The sequence below is a fragment of the Piliocolobus tephrosceles genome, chromosome 15, assembly GCF_002776525.5.
Source record: "Piliocolobus tephrosceles isolate RC106 chromosome 15, ASM277652v3, whole genome shotgun sequence".
NCBI classification, from domain to species: Eukaryota; Metazoa; Chordata; class Mammalia; order Primates; family Cercopithecidae; genus Piliocolobus; species Piliocolobus tephrosceles.
The window spans coordinates 72056327-72073879 of NC_045448.1; the positions used below are offsets into that span (position 1 = coordinate 72056327).

Sequence of the window (17553 nt, forward strand, 5' to 3'; positions counted from 1 at the left end):
GGCACCTGTAATCCTAGCTACTTGGGAGACTGAAGCAGGAGAATCGCTTGAACCCGGGAGGTGGAGGTTGCAGTGAGCCGAGATCACGCCACTGTGCTCCAGCTTGGGCGACAAGAGCGAGCCACTGTCTAAATAAAAAGAAAGAAAGAAAGAAAAGAAAAGAAAAGAAAGAAAGAAAGGGTGAATTAATGAAAAGGTGTGGTTGGGAGGCAGGCTGCTCTGCAGTCACCCACTTGGTCCTCAGAGCCACCAGAGGCATGTGTTGGTCAGATGGCCGATGGGATTAGGGGGGCTTCTGCATCTGGGCTGGGCACCCGTCTGTAGCCAGAATTCAAAATCAGTCTGGGTGGGAAGCCAACTTTGCCTCTGTAAGAAGCACATGGGGGTTGGAACTGTGACCTTGGCCTCATTAGCCCAAGATAACAGGCCAGGCCTGTTAGTAATCATTTAGAAGGAGCTTAAAATGGGATCTGTTTCCTTCCGGTGGTCCCTGGCCACTGCTCTCCTTGGGCCTGCAGCTGTGCCTGTGTTGGCCCTCTCACTGTTGCAGAAATCTCCCCACGAACAGAGCCCTGGCTTGCCCATGGAAGGAAACCTGTTGCTTTGGAGATGAAGGTGGCCATGAACTATGATTTATGCAGCCCTGGTGTCTGCTGGCTGACGTTCGTAGCTGAGGCCTGGCTGAGGAGGGCCGAGGGGCTGGGCCTGGCCCTCCTTGCTGCCTCTGCCCTGTCCTCACTCCGGACGGCCACGCTCCCTTCTCTCTTCTCCACTCTTTCTCTCTGTGTCTTTGTGCACTCTTCCTTCACAAAGTTTTCCTCAACCCTTGACTTCTGACTGCAGTCACAGGGCTAGGGGAAAAGAAGTGTTTTCTGGAGGACAGCAACAGGTAAAGGTAAACGAGGAAGGGAAGTAATCAGCAAGTTCACCAACCACGTCCAGGGTGGGCACGTGACCTCAGACTGCGTCACACTTTGCTGTTGGAGAAGGAGAATGGGAAGGTCAGATTTGGGAAGAGGCAGAAATCAGAGAGGACAGTGGAGGAAGACTGAGGGGTGTCCGCTTCCTTGGCGGCATTGTGTACCTGCCTAGCAGTGAGGGACAGATTCAGAGTCCATGTGTGTGCCAGAGCATTTCCTTCCTTGCTTTTCTTATTTCTAGACATTCCTTACCAACATTTAGGGGCGCACCCAAGTGTGTAGCGTGTTCAGCTTGTGGACAGCGTCTGGCTCTGTGCTTCCCTGGAAGCGGCCTGTGTCAGAAGCCAGATGCCAGTGCCTGCTGTTGTGAATATGCAACGTGGAGCCCTCAGGGGTGATTCTGGACACGGCCACTAGGTGGAGATGTTGTGCCTTGAAATGTCCCTGCTCGGCGCGCCTGGCTCCAAGTGCGACCTGCCTGCGGGCTTGGAGTGTGGGGTGTGCCTGACTTCCTAGCTCTGGCCCTTTTGTGTCTCCCCACCCTTCCGTTGTGTCTGTACTTTGTTCCCCTCACTTATCTGGCTATCATATGGAAAAGCACATTTTCTTTTCTGAATTATTCCTTGAGCGTATTGAATCAAATTTCGGGTCCGGCAGACGGAACACACAGAGTGATGGGCAGGCCAAGTGGGACCCCTAGGGCTCATGGGGTGTTGGGGGCTGCGTCTGGAGGGGCTGTGATGATTTAGTTTATGATAAATTTACAGCTGGGCAGAGGGTGGGGCCTCGGGCTGCATCTGTTTCACAGCCTGGAGCTGTCTTTCCATCTGTCTGTCTGCCAGCTCTTCATCCACAGCCTGTTCATGTAACCGGTACTTCTCCCAGCCATGCCCACCCTAACCCCTTTTCCATTTCTTTACGCTTCAGAGGAGACTGCAGGTGCCATCAAGCCTTCGAAAGCCTCAGACCGTACGTTGCTGTCACCTTGGGGACAACCAGAGGAGCGGGGCCTTGGGTTTTGGTTAGAGGGGCGAGGGTGCTGGAGGCATGGGGGTTTTTGATTTGCCTGAGGTGGGACTGAGGTTCCCCCACAAAGGTAAGTCCCTGGACTTACATTTGCTGTCGCCTCTCAGCCTCTGTGGAGCATGTAAATCGTCTGGAATGCTTTAAGGGGCAATTTCCTCCCATTTTCCCCAACCCTTCCTAAATGGGATAGGCTTGGGCCGATGCTCCAGTTAGACCCCTCTGTCTGGTAGTGAGGGGTAGGGGCAGGCATGGGGGTCTGGAGTGGGGCAGGGGGAGTGTGAGGTGTTTCAGGGGCCAGGAGGAGGTCAAGAGGAGTTAAAAACTCTTGGAGTTGAAATCCCCAAGGTAAATCATAATTGAGATGATTAACACAAACAATTAGTAATGCTCCTGTTAGCCCCTCTACCTGGGCCTCCCACCTCTCCTGAAGGCCAGTGCCCTGTCTGTGCTGGGGTCTAGGAGAGGGAAGGTGTTGAAGGAGGTGGGGCGGCCCCTGGCTGAGAGGGGAAGTGAGGCTCCAGCCTTCTGGTTCCTCCCTGTCCTGGCTCCTCCCTCATCCCTAGGGTCTCGGCAGGGGCTGGACTCGCAGTGCATGACCTTCGGTCTGGCTCAAACACTTCTCTGCTGAGGCCATTTGTTTTGTCCCTACTTTGGATCATCCTTGTGTGGACTGATTGGGTCGTTCCGGAGGGTTCCCGTCTCTGGCCCTGCTTTCCACCTTTGGTATTTTGGAAACAACCTCTTCCCCATTCCTCTGAAAGGGACAGTGTGGCATTTTAGGGTTTTCAGGGTATGGCCAGTAAAGTCCCATCTGGGAAACTCAGCTGTGAGCTGGAAAATGATGTTAGCAAAAGAGAGCCTCCAAAAAAGGATGGAAAGGATGTGGAGAGATTTCCCCTCTTCAGGAGTGTAATTCTCTCTCCTCTGACCTGCTCTGTTAAAAAATGTTCTTTGCACAATGTGTGTGCGTGTGTAGGAGATTCTGGGATGAGGCAAGGCCATTAGGGCAGGGGGTATGTGCCTGGCGGCTGCCCTAGGGAGGAGGAACGTCTAGCTGGGCTCCATCCCTGGCCTCCTGGGAGATGGTTTCTCTTGTTACTGGGCTCTGGGACCTCCTCCCCATTGGCTGCAGGGCCCACAGTGCCTATAGAAGTGTAGGATGGAGAGCAGATGCAGGACTTGATGGGGTGGGGCTGGGGAGGGGCACGAGCAGTAGAGGGCCTTGAACCCCAACTTTGTGTGCTGGCTGAGTGCATGGGCTTTGAGGTGACACCATTCTGGGCCCTGCCACCTTGTAGTCATGTGTTTCTTTTCATCTCTGAGGCTCAGTTTCCTCATCTATAAAATGAGACTAATAAAAATATGATTGCATCTCAGCATGATGGTGAGGAGTAAAGAGACGTTGGGGAGGGCATGAGAGCTATCGCTCGTGGCGTTCGTCTTTATACACTGACAGGAGCTGCATCTGGTGCATGTGGGGGGAACTGAGGGTCAGGGGTGGGCTCAGGCTGGAAGGTGGCTGGGTTGAGCATTGGGAAGCCCCACTGGGCCGATCCCTCTGATTGCTACTTGTGTCTCCCAGTGGATGACCACCTGGGCTTCCTACCCACTTTTGGGCCCTGCTACATCAACCTCTATGGCAGTCCCAGAGAGTTCACGGGCTTCCTGGACCCCTACGCAGAGCTCAACACAGGCAAGGTGAGCCGGCTGGAGCCCTGCCTGGCAAGGGCAGGATGCCAGATGCCCAGGTCCCTCAGGAGCCCAGGCCTGTATGCAGGGTCTTCCAACCCTGCCTGGGGGCCCACAATCAGGCAGCCACCCACTCAGGGAATTCTCCTTCTGCCCCTTGACGCTACCTCTCCCGAGTGCCAGTCTGATCCTTCCATGTTCCCCGCCCTGAAGGACCCAGACCCTGTCTCTCTGTCTTTGTCTTTTGGTCTGGGTTGGCATCTGGCACTGTCCATCTGGGTGGCTTGTCATAGCTCCCGAACTCTCTGGGCCATGCTTTCCTCATCTGCAGAGAGATGAGGTTGGCTCAGGGACCTCCTGGGTGCCTGGGAGATGAGCTACCTCAGGGCCACAGGGTGCCCCTTTCCTTCCCCTCCTTCCCTCTGTCTCCCCTGCTCCTGGTGACCTGACCTTCCTGGCAGGGGGAAGGTGTGGCTTATCGTGGCCGGCTTCTGCTTTCCCTGGAGACCAAGCTGGTGGAGCACAGTGAGCAGAAGGTGGAGGACCTTCCTGCAGATGACATCCTCCGGGTGGAGGTGAGGGGCATGGCTCTTGGTGGGAGCTGGGTGTCGGGGACGGGGAAGGGATGGCCACACCGGACTGGCCTTGAGGTGTCATGGCAGAGGGAGGACTCAGCTCTGCCCACATGCATAGTGCCTTTACCTCTCTGGGCCTCAGGTCTCAGCTGTAAAGTGGGAATAAATTAACACTTGCCCCTGCCTCCCTGGAGGGATGATCAGAGGCTCAGAGAAGATAAATGAAAATATTTCAAAAGTCTAGAGCTTGATGCAAAATGAGACGTGATTTTATAATAATAACGTAAGGATAACTATTAAGTCAAATAAGCACTGAACATGTATCAGGCACTGTGCTGCTGACACCCCTGCTGTTATTGACTCCTCCCAGCACCATGAGGTGGCTGCTGTTATTATTATTATCCCCATTTCACAGATGAGGAAACAGGCTCAGATATATCAGAGCAACAAATGGTGGAGCTTGGCCTTGTGTCCAGGAGGCAGCTGTGCAGAGTCTGTGTGGTGATTTAAGCTGATAGACACAGTGGTCAGATAGCTCTGGTTTGAAATCTGGCTGCAGCACTTACAGGCTCCATCAGTTTCCCTATCTGGAATGTGGGGGTATATTATACTTAAAGTTATATTATATAACTTGTAATAATATACTCTATAAGATGGTTGTGAGAATTAAGGAAATTAATACACATATGCAGTAAGCACTTACTAAGTGTTAGCTGTTGCTACTGTTTACATTCACCTAATACCCAATTGTCTGACCCCTCTTCTCTCAATCATAGGATTGAGTTCCTGCCCTGTCCCCACCCTATGCTCAGTGCCTGGAGGGGACAAAGAGACCCTTTCATCCCAGGCACATGACAGTGGCAGCCCGTGTGTCCTGCAGAGCTGGCTGCTGAGGGGGAGACCCTGAGTGGCATGGGGCAGGAGCTCTGGGCAGGCGCCTGGTGGCTTAGAGCCTTTAGCCCCTCTAAATGGCAGATAAGTTCCAGGTTGCCCCTGAGGGCCCAGTGGGAGACCCCACTCAGCTGATGTGGTGGAACCATCGCTGCTGGTTTGGATTAGGGGCAGCTTGACCTTGGAGGAGCAGCTTTTATTAGGGAAACGTGGCCAGACGCACGCAGATCTGGAATGAGCTTGTTCAGTTAGCAATGAAATCTGGATGCTGTTTCTTTCTTGGGCTACTTGCCACCCGTCAGTCCAGCCAGGAGCTATTGGGTGCCGGCTATGGCCAGGGCCTGCCAGATACATGTCTCCTCCCCAGCCCGGGTGCCTTTCTTTGCTTCTCCTGTGACCCTCTGGCCCACTCTCTGCTCACAGAAGTACCTTAGGAGGCGCAAGTACTCCCTGTTTGCGGCCTTCTACTCGGCCACCATGCTGCAGGATGTGGATGACGCCATCCAGTTCGAGGTCAGCATTGGGAACTATGGGAACAAGTTCGACATGACCTGCCTGCCGCTGGCCTCCACCACTCAGTATAGCCGTGCAGTCTTTGACGGTGAGGCAGTGCTCCTGGCTGGGACCCCGATCACAGGATCATAGAGCAGGGGGCCACACCTTAAATCCTGCCTCCCACGGAAAGCTGCCAGAGGCTATTCAAAAGCCCTGGCCCTGGCCAACCTGTTCCAGCTGTCCCCTTGCTCTCCTCCAGGCGAGGGACCCTGCTACTAGTGCCCATAGATGCAGTTCCTGGGACCAGCTGTGGTCAGCATTGACCCTGACCCATCCTGCTCATTTCAAGGAGTCTGCCGGCCTTGGTTTGGACATTTTAGGGAGTGTGGCCTTGGGTTTCCCAGGGAAGCTCTAACAACTCCTCAGTTTTGACATGCCCAGGAGCCCTAAGGAGAGCTGCAGCTGTCTGCTCAACTCACACAGAGAGCTCAGGCACGTCTTTCAGACACCGGGCAACATGGGTCACTCCACGTGTGTCCAAGAGGGTTCTTAGAAGGGAAGGGTGGTGAGCAGGTGCCTGTCTCTCCCACGTGTGGTCCCCTTCCCAGCTCTGCCAGTCCTAGCCCTGGAGTGCCCAGGAGGCTGGCACTCTTAGCACCCCATCCCACCCGCCCTCTACTCCTGGCACAGTGCTCAGGCCTATCTCTCCATTCCAGGGTGCCACTACTACTACCTACCCTGGGGTAATGTGAAACCTGTGGTGGTGCTGTCATCCTACTGGGAGGACATCAGCCATAGAATTGAGACTCAGAACCAGCTGCTTGGGATTGCTGACCGGCTGGTGAGTGAAAACGTGCCCAAAGCTGCACACGCCTCTGCATGCACCTGCTACCCCGCTGCATGGGGCGTCTCAGACCACCATCCACTGGTGCACACACTGACACATGGCTGTGCCTACTAACCTTCATGGTTGGTGTCCTCGGTGTCTGGGCAGTACCAGGCTTGTGGTCCTGTCCTGCACGATTGGAAGAGAAGAGAGGGGATGCGAGCAACCTGAGGCAGCTCCAGTGTGCAGTGGGACCCAGGGCAAGGAAGCGGAAAGAAAACCTATGTCACGCAGCAGGGCACGGCCTTGCTCTCGCTCACTTACTCATTACAGGCCTTTGGACTCTTAATGTATGCAAGGGCTTATGCTAGAAACTTCTAGCCAGAAGCTAGAGGCCAGAGGTGAACAAGGAGCTGGCTCTGTCTTCAGGGAGTCAGTTTATTAAAGGAGGGCATAGACTCTCATACAGGGCTTTCTAAACTTAGGTACAGGTGACACTACAGGGGCAGAGAGATGTGGGGCTCAGAGCAGGGAGGGTGGCCAAGGAGCGTCAGGAAGGCATCATAGGCCAGTGAGGGGGCTGTGTCCAGTGCAAGCAGATGGGGGGTGGGAACCCAGCTAGGCCACCATTGCAGGGGCCTGAGGGAGGGTGACCAAGCCCTGGGAAGGAGATGGCCTCAGCCCGGGGGGGGGGGGGGGGGGAGGGAATTGCAGGACTTGAGCTACAAGGCCTTGGTGGCCAATGGGATTTGGGGCTGAGGAAGGGCTATAAAGAGGAACTCAGGTGGCTGGGGAATTGGGAAGCTGGGGAGAAGAGCAGAACATATGAGGTCAGGTTCTGTTTTGGGGGTGAAGAGGTGACATCTGGGGAGGCCCCTACAGATGCTGGATGCTGCAGTCCTGGCACTTGGCCAGAATGGAGGAGAATCACAGGTGGGCGGAGGTGTAGAGGCCAAGGGAGGTGAGGAGGTTGAGTGGGAAGCTGATGGTCCTGGCAGTGGCTCTAGGGGTTTCTGTGGTGTGGATGGGGACAACTGGTGGGAAAATGGAGGAGACAGGTGCAGGCTCCACTGTAGGAGCATGCTGGGATCAGCAGGTGGAGGGAAGCGGGGCTGGAGAGGCCTGGGCATATCTGCGGGTGGGGAGGTGAGCATGGCTTGAAGGAAAGGTGGACAGAGAAGGGAAGGAGGCCATGGTGGCCCCACCTTCCCAGAGACTGGCAGTTTTAGGGGAAAGAGGAGACCAGCAAAGGCTGAGATGGGGAGAACATGGAGTTGATGCCATACAGCTCTAGACTCTGCCTTCTGGGCCAATCACTGGCTCACAGCAAGACTCCAGACTCCCAAGAGGGCAGAGACCATGTTCTTTCCAGTTCTATGAGACTGGTAGTCCAAATCCCGAGCACGTGTCCTTGCTCAGGAAGGCCGGTGGGTGGGGAGGGGTGTGTGGGGGGCTGAGGGACAGTCCTTGGCCTCTCAGCTCAGGGCTGAGGCCCCACAGAGAGGGCTGGAGAAAAGCTTGGTAAGGGCCTGTTTCCCTGGGAGGCAGCACAGGGAATGAGCAGGCCACGGGAGTTTGAGGAAGGAGGTTCCTATGATTAGAGGTGGCGGGACTGCTCCTGGAAGAGGGCGCTCTTAGTCTAAGCCTCATTGGGTGGTAGAATCTGGAAAGAAGAGAGGGTTCCAGGTGGGGAACCAGAGCAGGCTCGGAGAGGGCCACTCACCTGTGGGAAGCCAGGCCTGCTTTGAGGGTGGCAGGGAGGAATCAGAAGCCATCAAGTTCTTTCCAAGTCTGCAGAACCTCCCCCGAGCTCCTTGTGACTACATGTGAGGCTGGAGTTCCGGGTACGAGACTTTGGATGTATTTGGGTACGGGCAGCCTTGGAAGGTTCTTGGGTCAGGATAGAACCTGGTTTGTTGGGCCTGGGCTCTGCCTTCTTTGCTCTAACTGTTCACTCCTTTTTGGTTCAGTAGCAGTGACAGGGCCTAGGGGCTGGGTCCAGCGTGCACCCTCTGCCCTGTGGTGACACACCTGACCCTTGCCTGTCCCTTCCACAGGAAGCTGGCCTGGAGCAGGTCCACCTGGCCCTGAAGGCGCAGTGCTCCACGGAGGACGTGGACTCACTGGTGGCTCAGCTGATGGATGAGCTCATCACAGGCTGCAGGTAGGGGGGACCTGGCGCCCCTGGTGCCCTCCTCTCCTGGCTCAACTGGGCCTGTTTTGCTGGGAGTGCTCATGTGTGGCGGTGAGCAATGGCACGTCTCCCAGCCACGCTTGGCCAGCAGTCCAGCCCGTGCTGAGTCCAAAGGTGGTGGAGCCAGCGCAGGAGTTGAAAAGGTGACATTGAGAGCAGGTCATAAATCTCCCTGCAGCAGCGGCAGCTGCAGGCCCGGCGGCCGGCTCACCTGAATGGGGGGCATTGTGTCTCTGATCCCCGACCTCTTATTTCCCTGATGGAATCTCCAGGAGGAGCTGGCTGGGGGGTGGGGTGACGGCGCCCCTCATTCCCTCAAGGCCATGTCGGGGATCATGGTTTCTGTTTAGCCTTCTATTGACACGGCTGATTGTCGACTTCAGGAAAAGAAGGCCTGGGGTGTGGAGGCCCAGCAGAGGGGTGCATCTCACATCTCCTCCACTGCCATGTGGTTTTGGGGAGCCACCCGTGGGTTCTGACCCTTGGTTTTCTCAACTTCAACCTGGCATGAAGAATAACTACTTTATAATATCTTCTAAACAAAGTGCCCGGCTCTTGGGAAAGATTTAATAAATGGTAGCTATAATTATTGCTCAGAAGAAGAAATGTCAGGAGGCTTAGCTCCTGGTCTCTTTATCTGACTTTGTGACTTTGGGAAGCTTCTCTTCTCTGGACTTTAGTTTTCTCAGCTGTTAAATGGACTTAAATAGTTGCCCCTCTGCTCTCCACGGGGTTAATATATGCAAATGTGTGAATATACACAAATGTATTCTATGCCCCCTATACGCCTCATCACCCCTCCCTCAGCATGGCTGTACAGCCCTGCTGAACGCATCAGAGAATTGATAACCATGGCCACGGATGCAGCATCCCTTCTATCGTTTGTGGTTCAGTTAGGAAGTCTATCTTTATCAAAATACTACCCCAGAGAAAGGCTCCCGGCCCAGCAGTGGAATTCCGGACAGGCCATTCACCCATTTCCCCCAGCCTTCCTGAAGCCTGGCAGACTCAGTGCCAGACACCTAGAGCAGACTGACACAGGTACACCTTCAGCCCTCCAGGGATGGTTGGATGCAAAAAATGGGCAGAGGAGGTGAAGTCTGTTGGGAAGTTAGAGGTGTGCACGTTAGGAGCTCCAAGCAGGTGCATCTCATTCCCACTAACTGAATTCAGGGAAGCTTCCTGGAGAAGGGGATGCCTGTGGTGGACTTTGAGGGAGGAGCAGGAGTTAGCCTTTGGAGAGGGGACTGCCAAGGCAAAGGTACAGAAGCCTGAAATGCCTGCTGCCTCCTGGGTGGGGGAGGTGGCAGGAGAGGCTGTTGCCCAGTTGGGTGGCCCCGAGGGTCTCTGCTATTAACCAACCATGAAATCTTACGAAGTAGAAGGTAGGCTGGGTGTGGAGGCTCACAGCTGTAATCCCAGCACTTTGGGAGACTGAGGCGGACAGATCACTTGAGGTCAGGAGTTCAAGACCAGCCTGGCCCCATCTCTACTAAAAATACAAAAATTAGCCATGTGTGGTGGCGGGTGCCTGTAATCCCAGCTACTTGGGAGACTGAGGCAGGAGAATTGCTTGAACCCAGGAGGTGGATGTTGCAGTGAGCTGAGATCACGGCCCTACACTCCAGACTGGGTGACAGAGCAAGACTCTGTCTCAAAAAAAAAAAAAAAAAAAGTTAATGACCCTTGTTTTACAGATAGGAAACTGAGGCACAGAGAGGAAGGTTGATTAACTTGCCCAGATTCACACAGCTAGTGAGTGGCAGAACCCCCTTGCATTGCTGCTCTGTAATGGACAGAACTTGATGGGGTGAATGTGGGAGCCACAGGAAGGTTCAGAATGATCCCCTGGTCCTGGCCAGGGTGGCTAGGTGGGCATGGGGGCCATGCTGTGAGAGGGTCAGCAGGAGGAGGAGCCAGTTGAGGGGGAGGTGAGGCATTCAGGACAGGCTGTGTTGAGGCGTCTGTGAGGAAGCTGGCCTGTGGTCTGGAGGTGGGAGGATAGAGTGGGGTTGGAGGGGCGCATACAGGCACGGTCAGCCTGGGGTGGCTGCAGCCACTGGGTGAGCTCCCCAGGACATCCCCAGGGCCCCAGGCCCCACCTGCACGATGGCCCCACCCACGTTGGCACCACTTTGGGTGAGATGGGTGGGCCAGGATTCTGGGTTCTACCTGTGGCCCTGCACATGACCCCCGTGTTGTTTGTAGCTTGGCAGGTCTGAGGGGCCTGGGACATCTGAGACCCGTGGGCCCTGAGTCCTTGGCTGTCCTCAGTGACCTCTGCAGGGCTCTGCTCTTGGATGATCTGCCTAAAAACACTTCTGACCCCTTTGAGTCACTCTCCCGGGGTTGGACGAGTGGCTGGGCCTCCCAGCAGGGATGCTTGTTCCAGCTCAGGAGCTTGGGAGGAGAGCTGGGTTCCCGTCCTCTTGGGAATGCATAATGGCTTTCTAGGAGAGGAATTCCAGGCAGCAGGAGCAATTCGCTCAGCTCCACCTGAGGCCACTAGTACCCCGCACCTCAGCAAGAGGGCTTCCTCCACCTCCCACTCCAATGCTGAGCACCATCACAACCGACATGCAGAGCAGCCGGGCATGGGGGCCTTGAGCAAACTCAGGCCCACAGCTGACCACAGCAGCTCACCCTTTCTCCAGCCAGCCTGGCCCACTTCTCCAGCATCGGTGTTTCTCATTCCATCTCAGCCCTTTTCCCGGCTCATCTTCCGGGAGCCTCCCCCTTCCCCAGGGCCGGTGGTGTCCACTCTGTTCCTCCAGCCCAGCCCTCTCCTCTGATCTCTACACCTATGAACACAACGTGCTGGACATGTCCACGTGGATGTCCCACCAGCACCTCCGTGCTGCGTCTGGGGCTACACGTGTTGCAGACAGGTTTCGTCACCTCCCGGCACGGTCTTTTCCTGGCTCCCCAGAACCCACGCTGGAAACCTGAGCCAGCTCTGACTGCTCGCCTCCTCTTTTCTCTGCCCCAGCCCTGGTGGCTCTGCCTCACCCATGTCCTTCCTCCTTCCTTCCTCTCCCATCCCTCCTTTAGTATCCCCATCGTCTTCAAGCTGTGTCACACCTGCCTCCACGTCAGCCCTGTAGTGGCTGCTGCTGCATCCGGGAAAAGCCCCTGCTCTCATCCTGGTGGACAGGCCTTTCTGTCCCCACCACCTGCCTCATGGAGCCCCTGCACTTCTGAAGCTCTGCGTTGGTTTGTCTGGCCCTCAGCGTCCCAACCCCTACAGGCTCCCCCTTGCCTCTGTGTCTTTGCACTTGTGCATATGCTGCTCCATCAGCCAGGATGCCCTTCCTGCTCTTTTGGGCCTTACTGACTCCTGCTGGCCCTGCCAGATGCAGCTCAAAGCCACTTCCTCCAGGAAGGGCTCCTGAGTCTGAGGCTGCTCAGGCAGGGATCTGTTTGCATCTTTCTTCTGTGGGCTCCCTGAGAGCAGGGCCAGGTCTCATCTCTGGATGCAGCATCCAGCCCAGGCCCAGGGGAGAGCTGTTGCTCACAAGGATTGAAATGAATGCCCCGAGGCCAGTTCATCTTTCAGGCTGGACACTGCCCAGGGTACAGGTATCCACCCGGCCCCGCAGAGGCAAGCAGGGACCTTGGGAGCAGCCCAGCCCACTCTGCTCTCAGCCTGCTGAGCCCTGTGCTGGGCCTACCTGCAATTTCCAAGCCAGCCGGCGTTGGCGGGGCCCCTGGCTTTGCTTAGGGCTGGGTGGAGCTCCATCAGCCTTCTCTTCCTGGTCTCCCCTTCTTTCCGTACCCCCTGCCTTGGGCTTTCCTGAGGAGGGAAAGAGCCGAGACAGCATGGAGACAGCTTGTTAGTGGCACTCACAGGTCCTAAATGTTTCTTGGGGAGTCTTGGCTGGGCTGTGGCCTCCATGAAAATCTCCCTTTGGTGGTCTGTACTGCAGCCCCTCCCGGCTCCCGACCCAGGCTGGGCGCATAAATCACCCTGGTTGGCTGGGCTCTCCCTATCCCTCTCCAGACCGGCCTGCCCCCGCCCTCAGGCCCACTCAGGCCTGGTTCCCAGGCAGGCCCCCGCCCCGGGCCCCGGCCCCCGCCCCCCCCCCCCCCCCCCCCCGCCCCGCTACCCACGGAGCATGCCGCTCCACCACCGAGGAGCGGCCTGGGGCAGCCCATCCGCGGCACCCTCGGGGCAGTAAATATTATATTACTACAGGGTGTGCAGTACGTGACCTGAGACAGGCCCCGGGGCTTAAGTTTCCCGAGATGGAGTTTGCGTACTGCTCCCCCCACCCTAAAAATTCAATTAAAAAAAATAACAGGAAAAATGTAGTGCGCCGAGGGCCTGCCAGAGTGGTGTATCTGGCGGCGGCGGTGCCGCTGCGCTCCGGCGGTAATTGGTTCTGCATAGCTCGGGGAAATTGGCAGAAAAATAAATCAGCCGGGAGCCGGGAGTCAGACGCTGCGGGGAGGGGAGGTCGGGGGGCTGCAAGTGGTGGGAGCAGACCTGGTGGAGCGGGTTTGACTAATGTCCTGTTTGGGAGTCAAGGGGGTGGGGTGGGGGCAGGGCAGCCCCCATACCCTCAATCAGGGAAAATGGAGAGGGGTCCCGCTTGGTTAGGGAGTGCACAGACCGCCCCGCCGCATTTCTGCATGGCCCTTGTGTGGGTACCGACCCCTGGGCTTGGAATGGCGAGGAGGAGCCATATGAAGGACTTTTAGGGCGCGTCTGTGGGATGGGGGAGGTCAGAGTTCTTTGCCTCTAAACAGGATTGAGCTTAAACCTGACCTCCTACCTCTCAGGGCTCAGGTCTGTGTTTCTGGCATTGCATGTACCCCCCACCTCCTCTCCAAAGGCTTCCCAAAGCAGAGGGTTCTGGGAAGGGTTCTGTCGTGGCTCCCCACCCCACCTCAGGTGGATACATCTGAGCTGCTGGCCTCCCCGCAGTGCCTGCAGTGGCTTTTCAGGGGTTCCTAAATTTCTTCCTTGAAGAATGCGGACACACAGCACAGAGTGGGCTTGTTTCAGTGCAGGGCACTCAGCGCTGGGCCTCCACTCTAAGAGGATCCAGGGGGCAGGAGCGGGACCCCCTGGGCCCTCTGAGAGCCTGTAGGCAGTGGGGCAGAGGGGAACATATATGCAAAAGAACTCACCGGACTGGAGTTGAGGACAGATTCCAAACTGGCAGTCCTGGAATTGGGGGCTGGGGGCTCCACATCAGGAGGTGTGTAGGCTGACATGGGTGAGGAAGGCTTCCTGGAGGAGGTGAGGATGGAGCACATCACACAGAGATGGCTGTGCTTCTGGAGCCGGACGGAGAAGGCACCCAGCAGGCAGGCGGAGAGGGTGGGGCCTGCTGTGAGAACCCCGACACATGTGCATGCCTGGACCTGGGGGAGCCCTGGGCTCATCAGGCACATTCCATCTGTCTGTCCCTCACAGCCAGCCTCTGGGTGATATCCATGAGATACCCTCTGCCACCCACCTGGACGAGTACCTGTACCGGCTGCGCACCCGTCACCTGAGCCAAATCACGGAGGCTGCCCTGGCCCTGAAGCTTGGCCACAGTGAGCTCCCTGCTGCTCTGGATCAGGCTGAGGACTGGCTCCTGCGTCTGCGTGCCCTTGCTGAGGAGGTAATTAAGCCTGCGGGTACCTTTCTTCTTCTGCTCTCCTGCTGCCTGGAACATCAGAACTGGCAGGCTCAAGGGGAATGTCTGGATTATTACCCACCCTGGTTCCATTGCTGGGTGACTTTGGGCAGGTGACTTAACCTCTCTCAACCTCAATGGACCAATTTGCAGAAGGAAGAGAGAGGGTGTGATGGGATACTGGGTGTTATAGGGCCTGGCACAGAACCTGGCACACAATAGGTAACTAATAAATGTCCTCTGCTTGCCAAAGTATGTCAGAGACAGAGCTGGAACCAGAATCCAGGTGCCTGGTTCTAGGTTCAGTGCCAGGGCCTGCTTCCCCAGGTTCCCGACTCCTCCTTCCTGCCAGCCAGTGCCTGTCTGCACCTGGCCAACAACCTCCCCTGCCTGGACCCTCTGTTTCCTGTTGCCCTGGATGCCTCTGAGCCCCAGGTGCAAGAAGGCTACATTTTCAGTAACTCGGAGCTTTGCTGTATCTGATCAGAGAGGACCGGCTCTGGTTTGTCTTTGGGGAACTCTTTCCCCACCTGCAGACCCTCCCCCTGAGGTCTGTGTGGCCAGATGCACCCACCCGGTTCCCTGGCAAACAGGCAGGTCAGGGATTTGTCTGGAATGAGAAGGGTCTGCTCACAAGTGGTGGGCAGAGATCGCTGCTGCCTGCTCTGACCAGAGTCATGTGGGACTCCCAGGGAGGAGGTAGGGGCTCTCCCCAGGAGTGTGAGAAGGGCAGGGCCAGGAGAGGGGCTACTGGAGGAAGCTGTGGAAGGGGAGAGGGAGGCTGCTCAGGAAGGGATGTGGGTCCCTAGAGTCAGCAGGGCCTATAGGCACAGGCTGGTTCCCTGGTGGACACTGTGTTGCTCAGCTGTGGACCAACCCCTCACAGTGGCAGCAGAACAACCCCTCAGGCTGGTCATGGGCTGCTCTCTGTCATCTCAGCCCAGACTGAGCCCTGGACTCTAAGCATCAATTGTGATATGACTGGAAGGGGTTAAGGTCGCGCTGTCACTGTAAGGGCGCCGTGGAGAGAGCCCTTCTCAAACTTGCATGTGCATCAAAATCCCTTGGAGGGCTTGTGAAAAGCAGGTTAGGGCCCACCCCTCAAGTTCCTGGCCCCCATGCAACTGGGGCAGAGCCTGAAAATAGGCATTTCTAACAAGTTCCCAGAAGCTGCTGCTGATGTGGGCGCCACACTTTGAGAACCCCTGGTATAGTGGCTAGGAACGCATATTTGGAGTCAGAAAAACCTGCATTGGTTCCTACGCTTTCGAAGCCTGAGTTTCCTCACCTGTCAAATGGGGCTGCCTGTCTTGCCTCCTGGGCTCGCTCTTGGGGTTCAGTGAAGTGATGCATGGGCATGCTTCACCTGTGCTGCAGGAGCATCAGCTCAGCAGGAGCCCTGGGTGGAGACCTGGCCCCACTTGGGCTCACTTTACTCACCATCCTTGGAAGCAAATGGACCCTTACCCAATCAGCCTGCTCTCCAGAGTGTGCAGCTGGGAGCAGTTGTCAATCATGCTGGAGGGGCTTAGGGGCCTCGCAGTTTCGTTCCGGACTAGTCACCATTTTCAGAGTCCAGTGTCTTCAGGCCACGGGAATCCTGCTGCTAGGGGAGGAGGGTATGTGTCCTCTGGGAAGGGCATACCTTCCATGGATCTGTTCCCACTTTCGGGACTGAGGAAGGTGAGCGGTGTCCTAGGCGTAATGTTACCTCCCTGGTCAAATCTCTTTCTCTGATGTTTGCCCCCTGGGAATGTCTACCTGGTAGCGAGGACCTAAGAATGTAAGGTCTGAGGCCCAGGGAGGAGTGTCTCTTCCCAGAAGGATGTACTCAGCTCAGTAACCTTGGCAGGCTTCTCATGTGAGCTGGGGGCCGCCTTATGCTCTGTCCTCTGGGGGCTTACTGCCACTCAAGCCAGACACTAGCCAGCCCTGGGAGGTCTGGGGGAAGGCCAGGGTGGGCAGCATGTGGGATGGAAGCGGGAGAGGAGAGGCCTCTGTGGCCTCTGAGTCAGAGGTCAGCTCACGGTGTGGCTGTGGGGCGTGGGCCTGGTGTGTCACCATCCCTACCCTGACCACCGCCCTCTCTTCAGCCCCAGAACAGCCTGCCGGATATCATCATCTGGATGCTGCAGGGAGACAAGCGTGTGGCATACCAGCGGGTGCCCGCCCACCAAGTCCTCTTCTCCCGGCGGGGTGCCAACTACTGTGGCAAGAATTGTGGGAAGTTGCAGACAATCTTTCTGAAAGTGAGTTTTCTTTTTTCCCAAATCATGATCATATTTTTCCCAACACAAGGCCTTTCTCCCACCTCTTCTGCTTCCCTCTCCTGTTCTTGACCTATCTTAGTTCTTAGGCTGTGGTCTTGGAAGGAGAGGAGGTCTTTGGGTAAAACAACTTTCCTTTTCCTTGGTCTCCCCCAAAGTCCCCAGGCCCCTGCACCTAGTGTAGGACTAGTAGGTTTGAGCTGGAATCACTGGTGCTGGGAGTGAATGAGGTGGAGTCTGCGGTCCAGGTCATGTCAGAGGGCTGACCCCTGGGGCTGTGTTTGTCCTTCCAGGCAGGTGTCCTTTATAGGGAGGCCTCAGTCCTCAGCTCCCAGGCACTAGCAGGCCTTGCATGACCTGGCTTCTACACCAATCCCAGTGCCCTGGACTGGAGCTGGAGTCACTTTGAGGCTCAGGTCCCTCTGCTGGTAAGGCTGGTATCTGGGGTTTGGGACAGGCACACCACAAGCTAGACCCACTGGAGAGCTGGGAGCATGTAATTGTGTCCCCTGGTCTCACCAGCCCCCACCTCTCCTGCCCTTTCTCCTATTCCAACACCCATCCCTGCTCCCTCTTCCTCCTTTCCAGGGGAGTCACCAGCTTTGGGGATGGGTGACTGGGAGGTGAGCAGGTGCTTGGGGAGAACCCATCTGTGCTCCTCTCTAGGCTCATGTGCAGACATACAGCCAAGGCTGCTGTGGTCCTGGTGTGGCCTGGCGTGCAGGACATAATGCGCGAGATCCCTCCCTGCATCATGGCTGCCCAGGCTCAAGGGAGGGCCCTCCTTGAAGGGCTGTCAGTGAGGCTGCCCCTGCTTGGGGAGGAGCGGCCCTGAGAAGCAGGCCTGCTCCTTACCTCTTTTTTTTTTTTTTTTTTTTTGAGATGGAATCTCACTCTGTTGCCCAGGCTGGAGTGCAGTGGTATGATCTCCACTCACTGCCGCCTCTGCTTCTCAGGTTCAAGAGATTCTCCTCCCTCAGCCTCCCGAGTAGCTGGGATTATAGGCGTTCGCCACCCCACCCAGCTCTTTTTTTTTTTTT

At 56.4% G+C, this 17553-nt stretch overlaps 1 protein-coding gene across 4 annotated transcripts in view; it reads left to right on the forward strand.

Annotated features, from left to right (window-relative positions):
* LOC111550580 (dysferlin) overlaps positions 1-17553 on the forward strand; it is a 146976-nt gene that overhangs the window by 10912 nt on the left and 118511 nt on the right. For 3 of the 4 annotated variants that reach the window (XR_003309829.2, XM_026456448.1, XM_026456450.2), the window contains exons 4-11: positions 1848-1889; positions 3529-3644; positions 4097-4210; positions 5525-5702; positions 6313-6437; positions 8480-8586; positions 14039-14231; positions 16340-16495. Coding sequence is in view for 3 of the 4 variants with exons in the window: in XM_026456448.1 (XP_026312233.1) it covers positions 1848-1889; positions 3529-3644; positions 4097-4210; positions 5525-5702; positions 6313-6437; positions 8480-8586; positions 14039-14231; positions 16340-16495 (1031 nt within the window). In the remaining variant the exon portion in view is untranslated. The remainder of the gene's footprint in view (positions 1-1847; positions 1890-3528; positions 3645-4096; positions 4211-5524; positions 5703-6312; positions 6438-8479; positions 8587-14038; positions 14232-16339; positions 16496-17553) is intronic. The other variant, XM_026456449.1, reaches the window with a different exon arrangement.